Raw genomic sequence first — 19,597 nt, 5'->3', positions numbered from 1 at the left:
CCCCCAGTATGTCCCAGTATGTCCCAGTATATCCAGCATCCCCCCCCAAGCCCCACCAGTACTTCCCCAGTAACCTCCTGGTACCATCCAGTATGTCCCAGTATCCCCCAGGATTCCTGCAATGCCCTCCCCCACACATCCCAGTCCCTCCCAGTTCCCCCATAGACCCTCCCAGTCTCATTCCAGTTCCACCATAGACCCTCCCAGTCTCATCCCAGTCCCTCCCAGTTCCCCCCAGATCCTCCCAGTCCCCCCATAGACCCTCCCAGTGCCCTCCCAGTTCCCCCCCTAGACCCTCCCAGTCCCTCCCAGTTCCCCCCTAGACCCTCCCAGTGCCCTCCTAGTTCCCCCATAGACCCTCCCAGTCCCTCCCAGTTCCCCCTAGACCCTCCCAGTCCCTCCCAGTTCCCCCCCTAGACCCTCCCAGTGCCCTCCCAGTTCCCCCCTCGACCCTCCCAGTGCCCTCCCAGTTCCCCCCTTGACCCTCCCAGTCCCTCCCAGTTCCCCCCTAGACCCTCCCAATCCCTCCCAGTCCCCCCAGACCCTCCCAGTGCCCTCCCAATTCCCCCATAGCCCTCTCCCAGTGCCTTCCCAGTTCCCCCGTAGCCCCCTCCCAGTCCCTCCCAGTGCTCCCAGTTCCCCCTGCCCCACCTGCCCGTGGGTCTGCGGGCACCGCCCGGGGGGACCCCCCTTATATCCCCCCTCCCCCCCCCCAACCACGTCACCCACGGGGGGGGGGGGGACACGGACGGGGCCACCTCAAGGCCACCCCCGCCCCGTGGGGACACAGGGACCCCCCATAGATCTATAGGGCCCCCCCCAGCCCCATAGCACCCCCCCAGCCCCATAGCCCCCCCCAACCCCATACGACCCCCATATTTCCCCTATAGGACCCCTATAACTCCCCCCCAGCCCCATAGCCCCCCCCAGCCCCATAGGACCCCCATATCTCCCCTATAGGACCCCCCACAGCCCCCCCCAGCCCCATAGAAGCCCCCCCCAGCCCCATAGGACCCCCATATCTCCCCTATAGGACCCCCATATCTCCCCCCCCTAGAACCCCCCCAGCCCCATAGACCCCCCCCCCAGCCCCATAGGGGCCCCCTATAGCCCCCCCCCCCCGGTTTATTATGGGATGGATGAGGCAAGACAAAAGGCCCGGGGTGGGGGGGAGGGGACAGACAGACAAAGGACAGGTGGGCCCCCCCCTCCCCCCACAATGGGATATTTTTGGGACCCCCCCCGACACCCGATCAGCTCGTGACGCCAGTGGGGCCGGGGGCACCTTCGCCCCGTGGCCATATATGGGGCTGGCCCTATAGATCCCCCCCCCGCGCCCCATAACTCACCTAAGAATAACCGGGGGGGGGCGGGGGGGGGGCCTGCCCCCATCCCCCACCCCGGGGGCACCCGGGCGGCCAAATTTCCCCGTTTCCCCCCAGTTTTCCGGGTTTTTCCCCCAATTTCCTCTGATTTCCCCCCATTTCCACTGATTGCCCCCAGTTTCCCCCCAATTTCCTCCGATTTTCCCCTATTTTGCTGATTTTCCCCTCCATTTCCCCTAATTTCCCCCATTCTTCCCCTAGATTTTCTTATTTCCCCCCAATTTCCTCTGGTTTTCCCTTATTTTCCCTCATTGCCCCAAATTTGGCTAATTTGCCCACAATTTCCCCCCCATTTGCCCTGATTTTCCCCTATAGTCCCCCAATTTTTCTTTTTTTTCCCCCAATTTCCCCTAAATTTTCCTATTTTCCCCCAGTTTCCCCTCCAATTTCCTCTGGTTTTCCCTTATTTTCCCTCATTGCCCCAAATTTGGCTAATTTGCCCACAATTTCCCCCCCAATTCCCCTAATTTTCCCCTATATTCCCCTAAATTTTCTTATTTGCCCCCAGCTTCCCCCCGGTTTCCTCAAATTTCCTCTGCTTTTCCCTTATTTTCCTTATTTTTGCTAATTTGCCTGCAATTTCCCCCCCATTTCCCCTAATTTTCCCCTATATTCCCCTAGTTTTCCCCTAAATTTTCCCATTTTCCCCCCAATTTCCCCTAATTCCCCCCCAATTTTCCCCCAATCTGCCCTTTTTCACCCAAATTTCCCCTTATTCGCCCTGAATTTTCCCCGATCTCCCCAAATTTGCCCCAATTGTTCCCTGATTTCCCCTACACTCCCTAAATTTCCAGAAATTCCCCCTGAAGTGTCTTATTTTCCCCCAATTTCCCCAAATTTGCCCCAACTCCCCCTAATTTCCCCCAAATTTCCCTGATTTCTCCTAGTTTCCCCCAAGTTTATCCTTCATTTCCCCTAATTCCAACTAATTCCTCCAAGTTTCTGCCTAATTTTCCCTGGCTTTTCTTTTTTTCCCCCAATTTCCCCTGTTTTTTCCCCAATTCCCCCTAATTTCCCCAATTCCCCCTGATTTTCCCCTAATTTTCCCTTAATTTCCCCACTATTTCCCTTAATTTATCCCTGTGTTCCCCTAATTCCAATTTATTCCCCAATTTCTCCCGATTTTCCTTATTTTCCCCCAATTTCCCCTAATTCCGCCCTAATTTTTCCATCTCCCCTACTTTTCCCCAGTTTTCCCTTTATTTCCTCACAATTTCCCCTATTTCTCCCCAATATTTCCCCAACTTTTCTTGTTTTCCCTGAATTTGCCCAAATTTGCCCTAATTTTCCCCAATGTCCCCCCCAGTCTCCCCCAGTTTTCCCTCATCGACCCCTTTTGGCCCCAAATTTCCCCCAAATTCTCCCCAAATGTCCCCTTATCTCCCCAAATTTCCCCAAATTTTCCCCAATTTTCCCAAAATTTCCCAATTCTGTGCTTTTTTTAACCCCGCTCTCCCCAAATTCCCCTAAACTGTACTTTTTCACCCCAAATTTTCCCTAACGAAGGACCAATTAGGGGTTTCCTGGGGAAAAGCCTCGGCGGGGCGGGGCCGGACCCCAAATTCCCCGTTTCCGCCCCCAAAACGGGTCAAACCCGCAAAAGGAGGAAAATTTGGAAAAATGCCCCGGCCCCCCGGAAATTAATTAGTGATTATTAAGATTATTAGGGTTATTAAGAATCCCGTTAATGCCGGAAACCGCCTCAAAAAAGGGCTGACGTTCCCAAACGAGCACCAAAAAAAAAAAAATCCCTAATTTTGGCCAAAAAATCCCCCCAAATCAGCCAAAAATCCCTAATTAAGGTAATTAATGATGAAAAAAACCCCAAACGAGGACAAATTTGACATAATTAATTAGAAATAATACCATCAATTAATTAGGGAGTCATTAATGCTGCTTCATATTTAATAACAGCCATTAACGCTCAGCCACACCCACTAATGCTTGCCGGTGTTCATCGGCCCTCATGAATATTAACATCTCTTAATGAAAATGCTAATTAGGGTGCATTAATATTAATTAAGAGCCATTCATAGCTATTATTAGCCACCAATAATCATTAATATTCATAAATAGACAGCAATAAATGCTCACGAGCACGTGCCAATGCTCATTAGTAGTCGTTAACACCCATCCTCGTTAATATTCACAGCCACTAATCGCCAGCATGCTCATTAACAGCTAGATCCTCATTAATATTAATGAACCAAGGCTCATTAATGGCCAGCAGGGCCACCGGCGCTCATTAATACTCCCCGACCCTCCCTCGCATTCCCCCCACGCTCCTCGCTTTTACTCGCCGTCATTAATATTCACAGCTGCTCATTAATATTCATAAAACCCCAAACAGCTCCTCCCGCCACTGCGCATGCGCGAACCCACCGGCCCCCCTTCTCCCCAACGCGCATGCGTGGCTCCTGCCCTCACTTCCGCCCTCACTCCTTCCGACTTCACTTCCGGCATCTGCGCATGCGCGCCCGCCGCCGCGCAGGCACCGCCCCCGTCTGTCCCCACCGCGCATGCGCGGCGGCTTCCCGCCATTTTCTGGCCGGGAGGGGAACCGCCATTACCGCGCCGCAGCCGCCACAGGGCGGGGGAAGCGCTATTTAACTCTCCTAATTACCCCCCCCCTCAGTTAATTAAACCCCCCCTTGTTAATTAACCGAGCGGGGAATCCCCTCAGGGCCCACAGAGCTTTCCAGCCTTTGGGAGGGGGAAGGAAAATGGCGGCGGCCGCATTCGGAGCTGCGAAGCCGCGGCTGGGGACGGAGGCGGTGGGATGAGGTAAAAACGGCTCGAAATGGGGTTCGGTTGGGTGGGGGGGGCCAGGTTTTACCTCAGGGTGCTGGTGGGTCTTTTCTGGGCGGGGGGGGGGGCTCTCAGGGACCTCCGCTAATGTTTAGGGGGGTCCCATGTGCCACGGGGACCCCCCCTTAATGTTTGGGAGGGTCTTACGTGCTTTGGGGCCCCCCCTTTAATTTTTTTGGGGTCCCATGTGCCTTGGGGACCCTTCCCTAATGTTTAGGGGGGTTCCATGTGTCTTGGGGACCCCCCCTTTAATTCTTTGGGGGGGTTCCATGTGTCTTGGGGACCCCCCTTTAATTCTTTGGCGGGGGTCTTATAGGCCTCGGGGCCCCCCCCTTTATTCTCAGGGGGGTCCCATGTGCCTTGGGGACCCCCCCCTTAATTTTTAGGGGGATCCCATGTGCCTTGGGGCCCCCCTCTTTGATCCTTAGGGGGGTCCCATGTGCCTTGGGGACCCTCCCTTTAATTTTTGGGGGGGTCCCATGTGCCTTGGGCACCCTCCCTTTAATTTTTGGGGGGGTCCCATGTACCTTAGGGACCCCCCTTAATGTTTAGGGGGGGTCTCATGTGCCTTGGGGCCCCCCCCTTTGTTTCTTAGGGGGGTCCCATGTACCTTGGGGACCCCCCTTTAATGTTTAGACGGGTCTTATGTGCTTTGGGGCCCCCCCCTTTAATTTTTCGGGGGGTCCCACATGCCTTGGGGACCCCCCCAGGCACCCAGGGGGGGTCCCAGGCCTTGGGAAGACCCCCCCCCCCCATACTTTGGGGTGCCCTCTATGTCATGGGGACCCCCCTGTTAACTCTCGGGGGGGGGGGTCCAAGCCTTGGGGATCCCCTAAATATTTGGGGGGGCTAGCTGCCCAGGGGACCCCCCCAAACCCCTTAAGGAAGGTCTAGAAACCCTGGGGACCCCCCCAAACACTTGGGGGGGGTCCTAGGCCTCTGCAACCCCCTTAATTATTAAAGGGTGGGGCTGTCTCATGCCATGGGGACCCCCAACCATTGGGGGGGGGGCACAGACCTCGGGGACCCCCACCCCAATAATTTGGGGGGGTCTACATGTTTTGGGACCCCCCAAACACTTGGGGGGTCCGTCCAATACCCAGGGGGGCACCTGGGGACCCCCCCCCCAAGTTACCAAAAAGGGGACTCAGGCATCCAGATGACCCCCCCCCCCCCCCTTTTTTTTTTTTTTTTAGGCGACCCTACACAAACAAAGGGGCGTGGCCATCGGGCAAGGCCAGCGGGGTGTTACATCATCCCGCGGGAAAAGGGGGCGGGGCTCCCCTAAACCACGCCCCACCGGGGGGGGGAATGGACACCCGAATGCCTAGGTCTTGATCTGTTTGCCCCCCCCCCCCCCCCCGCCCCTTGCCCCCCCCTCTTTTCAGTGGGATTATAAGGGGCGTCCCCCAGCTGGGGGGGGCCCCAGGGCTGACCCAGAGCAGCAGCAGGGATGCAGAAAGTCATCGGACGGCTGGGGGGGTGAGTGGGGCTGGGGGGGGGGGGGGGGGCGGTATTTTGGGGAGGGGGTGTTATTTTTGGGGGGGGAGCCTGGGGGGGGATTTTAGGGGGGCTGTAGAGGAGCGTGGGGCAACTTGGGGGGGGCTGTGGGGCAGCCTGGGTGTATTTGGGGGGGGCTGTGGGGCAGCCTGGGTGTATTTGGGGGGGGGCTGTGGGGCAGCCTGGGTGTATTTGGGGGGGGCTGTGGGGCAGATGGGTGGCTGGGGACATTTGGGGGGGGGCTGTGGGGCAGCCTGGGGACATTTGGGGGGGGCTGTGGGGCAGCTGGGGGGGTTGTCTGGGGATATTTGGGGGGGTTATGGGGTAGATGGGGGGCTGTGGGGCAGCTGGGGGGGCCTATGGGGGGCTGGGGGGTTGTCTGGGGATATTTGGGGGGGCTGTGGGGCAGATGGGTGGCTGGGGATATTTGGGGGGGGGGGGCTGTGGGGCAGCCTGGGGACATTTGGGGGGGGCTGTGGGGCAGAATGTTGGCTGGGGACACTTGGGGGGGCCTGGGGGGCTACTTGGGGGGGGGGGGGGGCTATGGGGCACCCGAACTCCTGGGTCCCTTTTGCGGCTGGGGGGGGTTGGGCCGGCCACGGCGCCCTTTGCCCCCTGTTTTGTCCGGGGGGGGAGAAAGGTGACGTTAAGGGGGGGGTGGTGACACCTTCCCAGCATGCTCTGCGGCAGGCCAAGGTCCAGGGGAGGCGGGGGGGGGGGGCAGGTTGTGCAACCCCCAGCAGTGGGGGGGGGGGCTGAGGGTGACTCTAACCCCCCCCCCCCCCCTTTTTTTTTTTTTCCCCCCTCTCCAGGTGCGTCCCCCGTGTCCCCCCCCGGCGGGCTTTCAGCGGGGGGGTCCCGACGGAAGGCGGGGAAGCCCTGGGGGCTTTGCCCCCCCCCGCCCGCCAATTCGTGGAGGAGGGGGTTCGCCTCTGCCGCCCCCGCGCCCTCCACCTCTGCGACGGTTCCCCCGCCGAGGGGGCCGCCCTCCTGAGCCAGCTCCAGGCCGAGGGGGTCCTCCACCCCCTCCCCAAATACGACAACTGGTAAGGGGGGGCCCCCAAAAAAAACCCCCACCCCCCAAAACACCTCTTTTCTTTTTTAAAGAGGGTTCAGGGCTTGTTTTGGGGGGGTGGGGGTGTTTATCGGGGCTCCTGAGTCCCTTGGGAGGTTCCTGGGGTGATGCGGGGTGTTGTCCCCCCACCAAAATAAAATTTTGGGGGGTGTTTTGTGTCCCCCCCGCAGCTGGCTGGCACGGACGGACCCCCGGGACGTGGCGCGGGTGGAAAGCCGGACGGTGTTGGTGACGGAGCGGGAACGGGACGCCATCCCCCCCAAACCCCCCGGGGGGGGACCCCAACAGTTGGGTAACTGGATGAGCCCCCCCGCCTTCGAGCAGGCGGTGCAGGAGCGCTTCCCCGGATGTATGGAGGGTAAGGGGGGGCCCCCGGTTTTTGGGGGGGGCTTATTTTCCCCGATTTCCGCCAATTTTGTGACGTTTTGCTCGTTTTCCGCAATATTGCCCCCGTTTTCCCCACTGTTGCCCCCATTTTCCCCAATTTTCCCACAATTTCTTTCTATATTCCCCTCATTTCCCCAAATTTTCTAGATTTTGCCCCCATATTCCCTTAATTTTCTCCCTAATCTGTCTTATTATCCCCAATTTTCCCAAATCTTCTGGATTTTCCCCCAAATTCCCTTAATTTTCCACCTAACTTGTCTTAGTATCCCAAATTTTCCCAAATCTTCCAGATATTCCCTGCATATTCCCTTAATTTTCCCCTTAGCTTGTCCTATTATCCCCAGTTTTCCCAAATCTTCTGGATTTTCCCCCATATTCTCTTAATTTTTCCCCTAATTTGACTTATTATCCTCAATTTTCACAAATCTTCCAGATTTTCCACCCATATTCCCTTAACTTTCCCCCTAATTTGACTTATTATCCCCAATTTTCCTGAATTTTCAGATTTCCCCCCATATTCCCTTAATTTTCCCCTTAACTTGTCCTGTTACCTCCAATTTTCCCCAAATTTTCCTGGATTTCCCCCATATTCCCTTAATTTTCTCCCAACTTGTGTTTCTATCCCAAATTTCCGTATTTCCCCCACATTCCCTCAGTTTTTCCCCTTAACTTGCCTTACTATTCCCAATTTTCCCCAAATTTTCTTGATTTTTCCCCAAATCACCCGTTTTCCACTGATTTCCCCAAATTCTCCAAACTTCTGATCACTATCTCTAAATTTCCCCCTGTATTCCCCCAATCCCACCCCAAATCCTACTTATTTTCCCCAAATGTCTCCTAACTTTCCTGATTTCCCCCCCAATTCTCCCCAAATTCCCCCCGATTTTCCCCTCCCTCCACCCAACCCCCCTGATTTCTCCCCAAACCGTGGCCGATTCCCAAATTCCCCCTGGATTTCCCTGCACGGCCCCAGATTTCCTTTGCTTCCCCCTAATTTTTCCCAATATAATACTCCCCCCCAATACTCCTGCTCGCCCCTTAAGACTTTGGCCCTTAACGAGTTCCCTCCCCCCTTCTAATACTTTCCCTTTTAATAGTCTTCCTTTTGCTTTTAATACTCCTCTTTTCCCTTTTAATATTCTACTTTCCCTTTTAGTACTATTTGTTTTAATATTTCTCTGCGTTGGCTGGTGCTCCCCTGTCGCCCCCCGTGTTTAACGCTCCCTCCTCGTCCCGATATTAATTTCTCCTCGCCGTTAACGCTCCTTCGGCGCTTTCTCTGTGCTCTCTAATGCTTTGGCTGCTCTTTGTAGTGGTTTCTGTGTTCCTTTTTATTACTTGCTCTTTTCTGTTCCCTTTATTAGTTTGTCTTTACTCTTCCATTTACTACTTTCTTCCTCTTCCATTTATTGATTCCTCTCTTCTGCTTCCTTTATTACTTCTTCTGTTCTCCTTTTTTTTACTTGCTCTTTTTTATTCCCTTTGTTATTTCTTCTTTTCCATTCCCTTTATTGCTTGCTCTTCCCTTGATTGCTTCTCTTTCCTCTTCCCTTGATTGCTTGCTTTTCTCACCTTCCTTTATTACTCTTTTCACCTTCATTGCTTCCTTTTTTTGTCCTTCATTTACTACTATCTTTTTCGTCTGCGTTTATTACTTAGGTTTTTGTGTTCTCTGTGTGTTACTACTTTTTTTCCTCTTCCCTTTATTACTTTTTCTTTTCTCTTTCCTTATTATTTTTATTTCCTCCTCCTTTATTACTTGTTCTTTTCTTTGCTTTATTAATTCCTCTTTTGTCCTTCCTTTATTACTTTCTCTCCTCTGTGCCCTTAATGCTTTCCCAGTGGCCCTTAATGCTTTCCCAGTGGCCCTTTAATGCTTCCCAGTGGCCCTTAATGCTTTCCCCCAGTGGCCCTTAATGCTTTCCCAGTGGCCCTTAATGCTTTCCCAGTGGCCCTTAATGCTTTCCCAGTGGCCCTTAATGCTTTCCCAGTGGCCCTTAATGCTTTCCCAGTGGCCCTTAAATGCTTTCCCAGTGGCCCTTATGTGCTTTCCCAGTGGCCCTTAATGCTTTCCCAGTGGCCCTTAATGCTTTCCCAGTGGCCCTTATGCTTTCCCAGTGGCCCTTAATGCTTTCCCAGTGGCCCTTAATGCTTTCCCAGTGGCCCTTAATGCTTCCAGTGGCCCTTAATGCTTTCCCAGTGGCCCTTAATGCTTTCCCAGTGGCCCTTAATGCTTTCCCAGTGCCCTTAAATGCTTTCCCAGTGGCCTTAAGCTTTCCCAGTGGCCCTTAATGCTTTCCCAGTGGCCCTTAATGCTTTCCCAGTGGCCCTTAATGCTTTCCCTAGTGGCCCCTTAATGCTTCCCAGTGGCCCTTAATGCTTTCCAGTGGCCCTTAATGCTTTCCCAGTGGCCCTTAATGCTTTCCAGTGGCCCTTATGCTTTCCAGTGGCCCTTAATGCTTTCCAGTGGCCCCTTAATGCTTTCCCAGTGGCCCTTAATGCTTTCCCCAGTGGCCCTTAATGCTTTCCTCCCAGTGGCCCTTAATGCTTTCCCACGTGGCCCTTAATGCTTTCCCAGTGGCCCTTAATGCTTTCCCAGTGGCCTTAATGCTTTCCCAGTGGCCCTTAATGCTTTCCCAGTGGCCCTTAATGCTTTCCCAGTGGCCCTTAATGCTTTCCCAGTGGCCCATTAATGCTATTCCCAGTGGCCCTTAATGCTTTCCCAGTGGCCCTTAATGCTTTCCCAGTGGCCCTTAATGCTTTCCCAGTGGCCCTTAATGCTTTCCCGTGGCCCCTTAATATGCTTTCCCAGTGGCCCTTAATGCTTTCCCAGTGGCCCTTAAGAATGCTTTCCCAGTGGCCCTTAATGCTTTCCCAGTGGCCCTTAATGCTTTCCCAGTGGCCCTGAATGCTTTCCCAGTGGCCCTTAAATGCTTTCCCAGTGGCCCTTAGTGGCCCTTCAATGCTTTCCCAGTGGCACCTTAATGCTTTCCCAGTGGCCCTTAATGCTTTCCCAGTGGCCCTTAATGCTTTCCCAGTGGCCCTTAATGCTTTCCCAAGTGCCCTTAATGCTTTCCCAGTGGCCCTAATGCTTTCCCAGTGGCCCTTAATGCTTTCCCAGTGGCCCTTAATGCTTTCCCAGTGGCCCTTAATGCTTTCCCATGTGGCCCTTAATGCTTTCCCAGTGGCCCTTAATGCTTTCCCAGTGGCCCTTAATGCTTTCCCAGTGGCCCTTAATGCTTTCCCAGTGGCCCTAATGCTTTCCCAGTGGCCCTTAATGCTTTACCCAGTGGCCCTTAATGCTTTCCCAGTGGCCCTTAATGCTTTCCCAGTGGCCCCTTAATGCTTTCCCAGTGGCCCTTAATGGCTTTCCCAGTGGCCCTTATGCTTTCCCAGTGGCCCCTTAATGCTTTCCCAGTGGCCCTTAATGCTTTCCCAGTGGCCCTTAATGCTTTCCCAGTGGCCCCTTAATGCTTTCCCAGTGGCCCTTAATGCTTTCCCAGTGGCCTCTTAATGCTTTCCCAGTGGCCCTTAATGCTTTCCCAGTGGCCCTTAATGCTTCCCAGTGGCCCTTAATGCTTTCCCAGTGGCCCTTAATGCTTTCCCAGTGGCCCTTAATGCTTTCCCAGTGGCCCTTAATGCTTTCCCAGTGGCCCTAATGCTTTCCCAGTGGCCCTTAATGCTTTCCCAGTGGCCCTTAATGCTTTCCCAGTGGCCCTTAATGCTTTCCAGTGGCCCTTAATGCTTTCCCAGTGGCCCTTAATGCTTTCCCAGTGGCCCTTAATGCTTTCCCAGTGGCCCTTAATGCTTTCCCAGTGGCCCTTAATGCTTTCCCAGTGGCCCTTAATGCTTTCCCCAGTGGCCCTTAATGCTTTCCAGTGGCCCTTAATGCTTTCCCAGTGGCCCTTAATGCTTTCCCAGTGGCCCTTAATGCTTTCCCAGTGGCCCTTAATGCTTTCCCTGGCCCTTAATGCTTTCCCAGTGGCCCTTAATGCTTTCCCAGTGGCCCTTAATGCTTTCCCAGTGGCCCTTAATGCTTTCCCAGTGGCCCTTAATGCTTTCCCAGTGGCCCTTAATGCTTTCCCAGTGGCCCTTAATGCTTTCCCAGTGGCCCTTAATGCTTTCCCAGTGGCCCTTAATGCTTTCCCAGTGGCCCTTAATGCTTTCCCAGTGGCCCTTAATGCTTTCCAGTGGCCCTTAAGCTTTCCCAGTGGCCCTTAATGCTTTCCCAGTGGCCCTTAATATGCTTTCCCAGTGGCCCTTAATGCTTTCCCAGTGGCCCTTAATGCTTTCCCAGTGGCCCTTAATGCTTTCCCAGTGGCCCTTAATGCTTTCCCAGTGGCCCTTAATGCTTTCCCAGTGGCCCTTATGCTTTCCCAGTGGCCCTTAATGCTTTCCCAGTGGCCTTAATGCTTTCCCAGTGGCCCTTAATGCTTTCCCAGTGGCCCTTAATGCTTTCCCAGTGGCCCTTAATGCTTTCCCAGTGGCCCTTAATGCTTTCCCAGTGGCCCTTAATGCTTTCCCAGTGGCCCTTAATGCTTTCCCAGTGGCCCTTATGCTTTCCCAGTGGCCCTTAAGCTTTCCCAGTGGCCCTTAAGCTTTCCCAGTGGCCCTTAATAATGCTTCCAGTGGCCCTTAATGCTTTCCCAGTGGCCCTTAATGCTTCCCAGTGGCCCTTAATGCTTTCCCAGTAATCTTCTCCCAATTACTCCTCTGTCCCCGCCATACTCCCTGGTGCCCAGAAATACACCCCCCATACTCCTTCTCTTCCTTCTCTTAATATTTACCGCTTTTAATTACTCCCGCCCACCCGTTTTAAACTTAGTCCCCTCTTTTTTGCTTAGTGCTCCCTTTTTTAATTACTACTCCCCGATACTCGCGCTTTACTACTCCTCCCTTAACTCTCCCAGTTTTTCCCTTCAACGCTCCCCCATCCTGTTGACTTTAATTGCTCCCCCTTGACGCTCCTCCCTCATTCCCCCTCCCAGTGCCTCCCAGTGCCTCCCAGTGCCTCCCAGTGCCTCCCAGTGCCTCCCAGTGCCTCCCAGTGCCTCCCAGTACTCTAACTGGTCCCCCCCCCCAGGCCGGACGATGTACATCCTCCCCTTCAGCATGGGTCCCGTGGGCTCCCCCCTGGCCAAGGTGGGGCTCCAGCTCACCGACTCGCCCTACGTCGCCGCCATCCATGCGCATCATGACGCGCGTCGGACCCCAAACCTTCCCCGCCCTCGCCCGCGACGACTTCGTTCGCTGCCTCCACTCCGTCGGCCGGCCCCTTCCTCTCCGCGGTAAGCCCCGCCCTTGCCCCACCCCAAAAAAAAAAAACCCTCCCGCACCCCTTTTTGACCCTTTTTTTTTTTTTTTTCTCCCCTCTTTTTCCAGAGCCCCTCGTTAGCCAGTGGCCCTGCGACCCTGCCCGGACGCTGGTGGCTCACCTCCCCGACCAACGGCGCATCGTTTCCTTCGGGAGCGGATACGGAGGAAATTCCCTCCTGGGAAAAAAAATGCTTCGCCCTTCGCATCGCTTCCCGCCTGGCTCGCGACGAGGGCTGGCTGGCCGAGCACATGCTGGTGATTTCGGGGGACCGCCCCCTTGAGAAATTTGGGGGGGGCTGCACTCTTTTTGGGGGGGCGGATTGAGGTTTTTTTTGGGAGCGGATTGAGGTTTTTTGGGAGCAGGTTGGGGTCTTTTTTTGGGAGCGGGTTGGGGGTCTTTTTTTGGGGGCAGGTTGGGGGTCTTTTTTTGGGGGCGGGTTGGGGTTTTTTAGTGGCAGTGAGGGTTTTTGGGGTGCAGGTTGGGGTTTTTTGGGGGTGGGCAAGGATTTTTGGGGGGACAAACGGGGGAAGCAGGTGCAGTGGGAGGGCTCTCGAAGGCTTTTGGGGTGTCTCAAGGGGTTTTTAGGGGCCCCTATCTGGAAACGGAGTCTTTGGGGAGGTTTTTTAGGGGTTTGGGGTATCTTAAATCCGATATTGGGGTTCCTCGGGGTGGGGGGGTGGGTCTCTTGGGGGCGGTTTTTGGGTCCTTTGGGGGTTTTGGGGGGCCCTTCCCCGCCCTCCTGGCTCCCTAACGTGTGTCCCCCCCAAATTCGGGGTCCCCCTCCCCGAAAAAAAAAGATCCTGGGCGTGACGGACCCGGCGGGCAGGAAACGCTACGTGGCAGCCGCCTTCCCCAGCGCCTGCGGTAAGACCAACCTGGCCATGATGACCCCGGCCCTCCCCGGTTGGCGCGTCCACTGCGTCGGCGATGACATCGCCTGGATGAAGTTCGACGCCGAAGGTGACGTTGGGCGGGGTCCCTTCCCGGTGGGGGAGGCGTGGCCCGGATGCCGGGGTTCTTTATTATTTGATGGGGGGGGGCGGAGCTTCATCTGGTGGGTGGGGTTCTCCTGGCCGTGGTGGCCCCAATGTCCCATGTCCATGGTGGCCCCGGGACCCTTGGGTTCTCCTGACCGTGGTGGCCCTGGGACACTTGGGTTCTCCTGGCCATGGTCGCCCCACGTCCCATGGCCATGGGTGCCTCAAGACCCTTGGGTTCTCCTGACCATGGTGGCCCCGGGACACTTGGGTTCTCCTGGCCATGGTGGCCCCAATGTCCCATATCCATGGTGGCCCAAGACCCTTGGGTTCTCCTGGCCGTGGTGGCTCCATGTCCATGGTGGCCCAAGACCCTTGGGCTCTCCTGGCCGTGGTGGCCCCATGTCCCTGGTGGCCCAAGATCCTTGGGTTCTCCTGGCCGTGGTGGCCCCATGTCCCTGGTGGCCCAAGATCCTTGGGTTCTCCTGGCCGTGGTGGCCCAAGACCCTTGGGCTCTTCTGGCCGTGGTGGCCCCGGGACCCTTGGGTTCTCCTGGCCGTGGTGACCCCACGTCCCATGGCCGTGGTGGCCCCGGGACCCTTGGGTTCTGGCTGTGGTGGCCCCAGTGTCCCATGGCCGTGGTGGCCCAAGACCCTCGGGTTCTCCTGACCGTGGTGGCCCCAATGTCCCACCTTCCTGGTGGCCCCCCCAAACCCCTTGACCTTCTCCCGGTCCTCGGGCGTCCCCTCGACGCCCCCGTCCCGTCTCCGCTCCCCTTTCCAGGCCGCCTCCGCGCCATCAACCCCGAGAGCGGCTTTTTCGGCGTGGCCCCGGGGACGTCCATGCGCACCAACCCCAACGCCATGCTCACCATCCAGAGCAACACCATCTTCACCAACGTCGGCCAAACCAGCGACGGCGGCGTCTACTGGGAGGGTATCGACCAACCGTTGAACCCCGGCACCGCCCTCACCTCTTGGTTGGGTCAACCGTGGACACCTGGTAAGAAATTTATATTTTTTTTTTCAAGCTCCGCCCCCAACGGCGCCGCCCTCCAACCGTCATTTCTCAACGTCTTCCGGTCAACTTTTAGGTGACCCTCAACCTTGCGCCCATCCCAACTCTCGGTTCTGCGCCCCGGCCAATCAGTGTCCGATCATGGACCCGGCTTGGGAAGACCCCGAGGGCGTCCCCATCGACGCCATCATTTTCGGGGGGCGGAGACCCGAAGGTAAAGGCCCCCGACGTCCTTCGCCCGGATTGGACGCCCGGTTTCTTTCTAACGGCCGAAGCGGTCGACGATTGGACGGTTTTTCTCGGTAGGGGTGCCCTTGGTCTACGAGGCCTTCAACTGGCGCCACGGCGTCTTCGTCGGAAGCGCCATGAGGAGCGAGGCCACCGCCGCCGCCGAGCACACCGGTGAGCTCCGCCCCCTTCAACCCGCCGGCCCCATAACCGCGTCCCACCAACCCCGCTGCCCCATAACCCCAACTACTGTTGACCCCGACGTCCCACCAGCCCCATAACCACACCCCAGTGCCCCATAACTGTGTCCCACCACCCCACTGCCCCGTAACCCCATCTACTGTTGACCCCAACGTCCCACCAGCCCCATAACCACACCCCAGTGCCCCATAACTGTGTCCCACCACCCCACTGCCCCATAACCCCATCTACTGTTGACCCCAACATCTCACCAGCCCCATAACCACGTCCCACCACTCCCAGTGCCCCATAACCCCAACTACTGTTGACCCTGACCTCCCACCAGCCCCATAACCACACCCCACTGCCCCATTACCCCATCTGCTGTTGACCCCAGTGTCCCTCCAGCCCCATAACCATGTCCCACCACTCCCACTGCCCCATAACCCCATCTACTGTTGACCCCGACGTCCCACCAGCCCCATAACCACGTCCCTCCAGCCCCATAACCCCATCCCAGTGCCCCCAGTGCCCCATAACTCCTTCTCTGTTGACCCCAACGTCCCACCAGCCCCATAACCACGTCCCACCAGCCCCATAACCACATCCCTCCAGCCCCATAACTCCTTCTCTGTTGACCCCAACGTCCCACCAGCCCCATAACCACATCCCTCCAGCCCCATAACTCCTTCTCTGTTAACCCGAACGTCCCACCAGCCCCATAACCACGTCCCACCAGCCCCATAACCACGTCCCACCACTCCCACTGCCCCATAACCCCATCTACTGTTGACCCCGACGTCCCACCAGCCCCATAACCACGTCCCTCCAGCCCCATAACCCCATCCCAGTGCCCCCAGTGCCCCATAACTCCTTCTCTGTTGACCCCAACGTCCCACCAGCCCCATAACCACGTCCCACCAGCCCCATAACCACATCCCTCCAGCCCCATAACTCCTTCTCTGTTGACCCCAACGTCCCACCAGCCCCATAACCACGTCCCACCAGCCCCATAACCACGTCCCACCAGCCCCATAACCACATCCCTCCAGCCCCATAACTCCTTCTCTGTTAACCCCAACGTCCCACCAGCCCCATAACCACGTCCCACCAGCCCCATAACCACGTCCCACCAGCCCCATAACCACGTCCCACCAGCCCCATAACCACGTCCCACCAGCCCCATAACCACATCCCTCCAGCCCCATAACTCCTTCTCTGTTGACCCCAACGTCCCACCAGCCCCATAACCACGTCCCACCAGCCCCATAACCACATCCCTCCAGCCCCATAACTCCTTCTCTGTTAACCCCAACGTCCCACCAGCCCCATAACCACGTCCCACCAGCCCCATAACCACATCCCTCCAGCCCATAACTCCTTCTCTGTTAACCCCAATGTCCCTCCAGCCCCATAACCACGTCCCTCCAGCCCCATAACCACGTCCCTCCAGCCCCATAACTCCTTCTCTGTTGACCCCAACGTCCCACCAGCCCCATAACCACGTCCCACCAGCCCCATAACCACATCCCTCCAGCCCCATAACTCCTTCTCTGTTAACCCCAACGTCCCACCAGCCCCATAACCACGTCCCACCAGCCCCCATAACCACGTCCCACCAGCCCCATAACCACATCCCTCCAGCCCCATAACTCCTTCTCTGTTAACCCCAACGTCCCACCAGCCCCATAACCACGTCCCACCAGCCCCATAACCACGTCCCACCAGCCCCATAACCACATCCCTCCAGCCCCATAACTCCTTCTCTGTTGACCCCAACGTCCCACCAGCCCCATAACCACGTCCCACCAGCCCCATAACCACATCCCTCCAGCCCCATAACTCCTTCTCTGTTAACCCCAACGTCCCACCAGCCCCATAACCACGTCCCACCAGCCCCATAACCACATCCCTCCAGCCCCATAACTCCTTCTCTGTTAACCCCAATGTCCCTCCAGCCCCATAACCACGTCCCTCCAGCCCCATAACCACGTCCCTCCAGCCCCATAACTCCTTCTCTGTTGACCCCAACGTCCCACCAGCCCCATAACCACGTCCCACCAGCCCCATAACCACATCCCTCCAGCCCCATAACTCCTTCTCTGTTAACCCCAACGTCCCACCAGCCCCATAACCACGTCCCACCAGCCCCATAACCACGTCCCACCAGCCCCATAACCACATCCCTCCAGCCCATAACTCCTTCTCTGTTAACCCCAACGTCCCACCAGCCCCATAACCACGTCCCACCAGCCCCATAACCACGTCCCACCAGCCCCATAACCACGTCCCTCCAGCCCCATAACTCCTTCTCTGTTGACCCCAACGTCCCACCAGCCCCATAACCACGTCCCACCAGCCCCATAACCACATCCCTCCAGCCCCATAACTCCTTCTCTGTTAACCCCAACGTCCCACCAGCCCCATAACCACGTCCCACCAGCCCCATAACCACGTCCCACCAGCCCCATAACTCCTTCTCTGTTAACCCCAACGTCCCACCAGCCCCATAACCACGTCCCACCAGCCCCATAACCACATCCCTCCAGCCCCATAACTCCTTCTCTGTTGACCCCAACGTCCCACCAGCCCCATAACCACGTCCCACCAGCCCCATAACCACGTCCCACCAGCCCCATAACCACGTCCCACCAGCCCCATAACTCCTTCTCTGTTAACCCCAACGTCCCACCAGCCCCATAACCACGTCCCACCAGCCCCATAACCACGTCCCACCAGCCCCATAACCACATCCCTCCAGCCCCATAACTCCTTCTCTGTTAACCCCAACGTCCCACCAGCCCCATAACCACGTCCCACCAGCCCCATAACCACGTCCCTCCAGCCCCATAACTCCTTCTCTGTTGACCCCAACGTCCCTCCAGCCCCATAACCACATCCCACCAGCCCCAGTGCCCCATAACCCCCGCCCACTCTTGACCCCGCCACCCCCACCTCTCCGCCAACCCCGCGCCCGCCTCCCTCTGACCTCACCGCCCTCGGCCCCGCCCCCTGCCCTTCCTCCCCGCCTCTCTCCAGGCCGCCGCCTGATGCACGACCCCTTCGCCATGAGACCTTTCTTCGGTTACAACGCCGGGCAGTATCTCGCTCACTGGTTGGCCGTCGGCGAACGAGAAGGAGCCCGCCTCCCGCGCATCTTCCACGTCAATTGGTTCCTCAGGGACGGCGCCGGTCGGTTCGTTTGGCCGGGTTTCGGTCACAACGCCCGCGTCCTGGCTTGGATCTGTAGCCGGGTGGCGGGAGAAGACAACGCCAGAACGACGCCGGTGGGGTTGGTACCTCGAGAAGACGCGTTGGATCTCGGCGGTCTTCCCGGCGTCTCCTACGCCGATCTCTTCCCCGTCTCCCGGCCTTTTTGGGAGAAGGAGGCGCGAGAGTTGCGGCGTTACTACGAGGAGAATTTCGGCGAAGACCTGCCCGAGGAGGTGATGGGAGAGTTGCGCGCCCTGGAGGAACGGGTCAAGAAGATGTGAGGGACGGGCGGGCGCCGGCGGGCGACCGCCGTGGGGTGGTGGCCGTCATCGTTGGGTTGACCGTCATGAGGTGGTGGCCATCATCGTTGGTTGACCGTCATGAGTTGGTGGCCATTATCTTTCGTTGACCATCACGAGTTGGTGGCCATCATCTTTGGTTGACCAGCACCGGTTGGTGGCCATCATCGTTGGTTGACCGTCACGAGTTGGTGGCCATCATCTTTGGTTGACCAGCACCGGTTGGTGGCCATCATCGTTGGTTGACTGTCATGAGTTGGTGGCCATCGTCTTGGTTGACCATCACGCGTTGGTGGCCATCGTCTTGGTTGACCATCACCGGTTGGTGGCCATCATCTTTGGTTGACCATCACGTGTTGGTGGCCATCATCCTTGGTTGACCATCACCGGTTGGTGGCCATCGTCTTTGGTTGACCGTCACCGGTTGGTGGCCACCATCTCCATTGACCAGAAGCTCCGGCCCCTGTCTCCAGCGATGACATCATTGTGACCCTCGTGACCACCCACCGTGACCTCTTGCCGGCCATCTTCTCCCCTTGCCTGGGGGCCGTGGTTGGCTGCCCCTGGTTGGCTGATGTCTCCCTTGATTGGACCTCGTCGCCTGTTGGCTGATGCCCTTGACCTTCAGCCGAGGTCACCACCTTCCCATTGGTGGCCTCTCTTGACCAATGGCCACATCCCATTGGCCTGTGGCCCTGCCCCCTTCTCCTCTTGTTGGCCAACCTCTCGTGGTTGGCTGATGACCCACTGTGAGCTGGGTGGTTGCCACGCCCCCTTGGGTGGCCTCTCTATTGGCCAATGGCTGTTGCCTGTTGACCAGTGGCCCCGCCCCCTTGCCCCACCTCCTCCCGTGGACCAATGAGCCTGTCCCATTGGCCAATCCCTTCGTTGACCAATTGGTGCCGCCCCCTTGATGGACCAACGCATCCCATTGGCCAACGCCCTGGTTGGCTGCTGACCTCACGCCCTCCGCTCCCATTGGCAGCTGAGCAAGCCTCAGGGACCGCCCCCCGGGGTGGGCGGGGCCTTGCCCATGTGCCTTGGGGGCGGGGCCTGGACGGACCAATAAAAGAGCCCCTTGAGGGGGGGCTCGGACTGGACTTGGGGGTTGTGTGTCGTCATTGGGGGGTCAAGGGTCACGTGGGGGGGTGTCGTGTGTCGTCATTGGGGGTCAAGGGTCATGTGGGGGGTCGTGTGTCATCATCGGGGGT

At 57.2% G+C, this 19,597-nt stretch overlaps 1 protein-coding gene and 2 long non-coding RNA genes across 3 annotated transcripts; 1 reads left to right on the top strand and 2 right to left on the bottom strand.

The window, feature by feature from the left end:
* Positions 1–3,915: 3,915 nt before the first annotated feature.
* Positions 3,916–19,486, top strand: LOC115338139 (phosphoenolpyruvate carboxykinase [GTP], mitochondrial-like). The gene is given in 13 exon segments (XM_030006580.1): positions 3,916–4,169; positions 5,390–5,675; positions 6,506–6,739; positions 6,939–7,126; positions 12,239–12,336; positions 12,338–12,443; positions 12,538–12,653; positions 12,655–12,726; positions 13,270–13,432; positions 14,233–14,451; positions 14,543–14,680; positions 14,773–14,868; positions 17,914–19,486. Coding segments are annotated over 12 exon segments (1,914 nt in total). The 5' UTR covers positions 3,916–4,169; positions 5,390–5,646; the 3' UTR covers positions 18,369–19,486.
* On the bottom strand, positions 7,617–7,866 carry LOC115338141. Its single transcript, XR_003922340.1, has 2 exons — positions 7,835–7,866; positions 7,617–7,773 (listed from the first exon to the last, which is right to left on the bottom strand). It is a non-coding gene; the product is annotated as an uncharacterized LOC115338141 (long non-coding RNA).
* On the bottom strand, positions 14,896–15,711 carry LOC115338140. Its single transcript, XR_003922339.1, has 4 exons — positions 15,633–15,711; positions 15,233–15,369; positions 14,982–15,170; positions 14,896–14,940 (listed from the first exon to the last, which is right to left on the bottom strand). It is a non-coding gene; the product is annotated as an uncharacterized LOC115338140 (long non-coding RNA).
* Positions 19,487–19,597: the final 111 nt, after the last annotated feature.

This window comes from Aquila chrysaetos, unplaced genomic scaffold (genome assembly GCF_900496995.4).
Source record: "Aquila chrysaetos chrysaetos unplaced genomic scaffold, bAquChr1.4, whole genome shotgun sequence".
Lineage (NCBI taxonomy): Eukaryota > Metazoa > Chordata > Aves > Accipitriformes > Accipitridae > Aquila > Aquila chrysaetos.
Note: the sequence above shows the minus strand (reverse complement) of the source record. Positions and strands in the feature narration are given on the sequence as shown.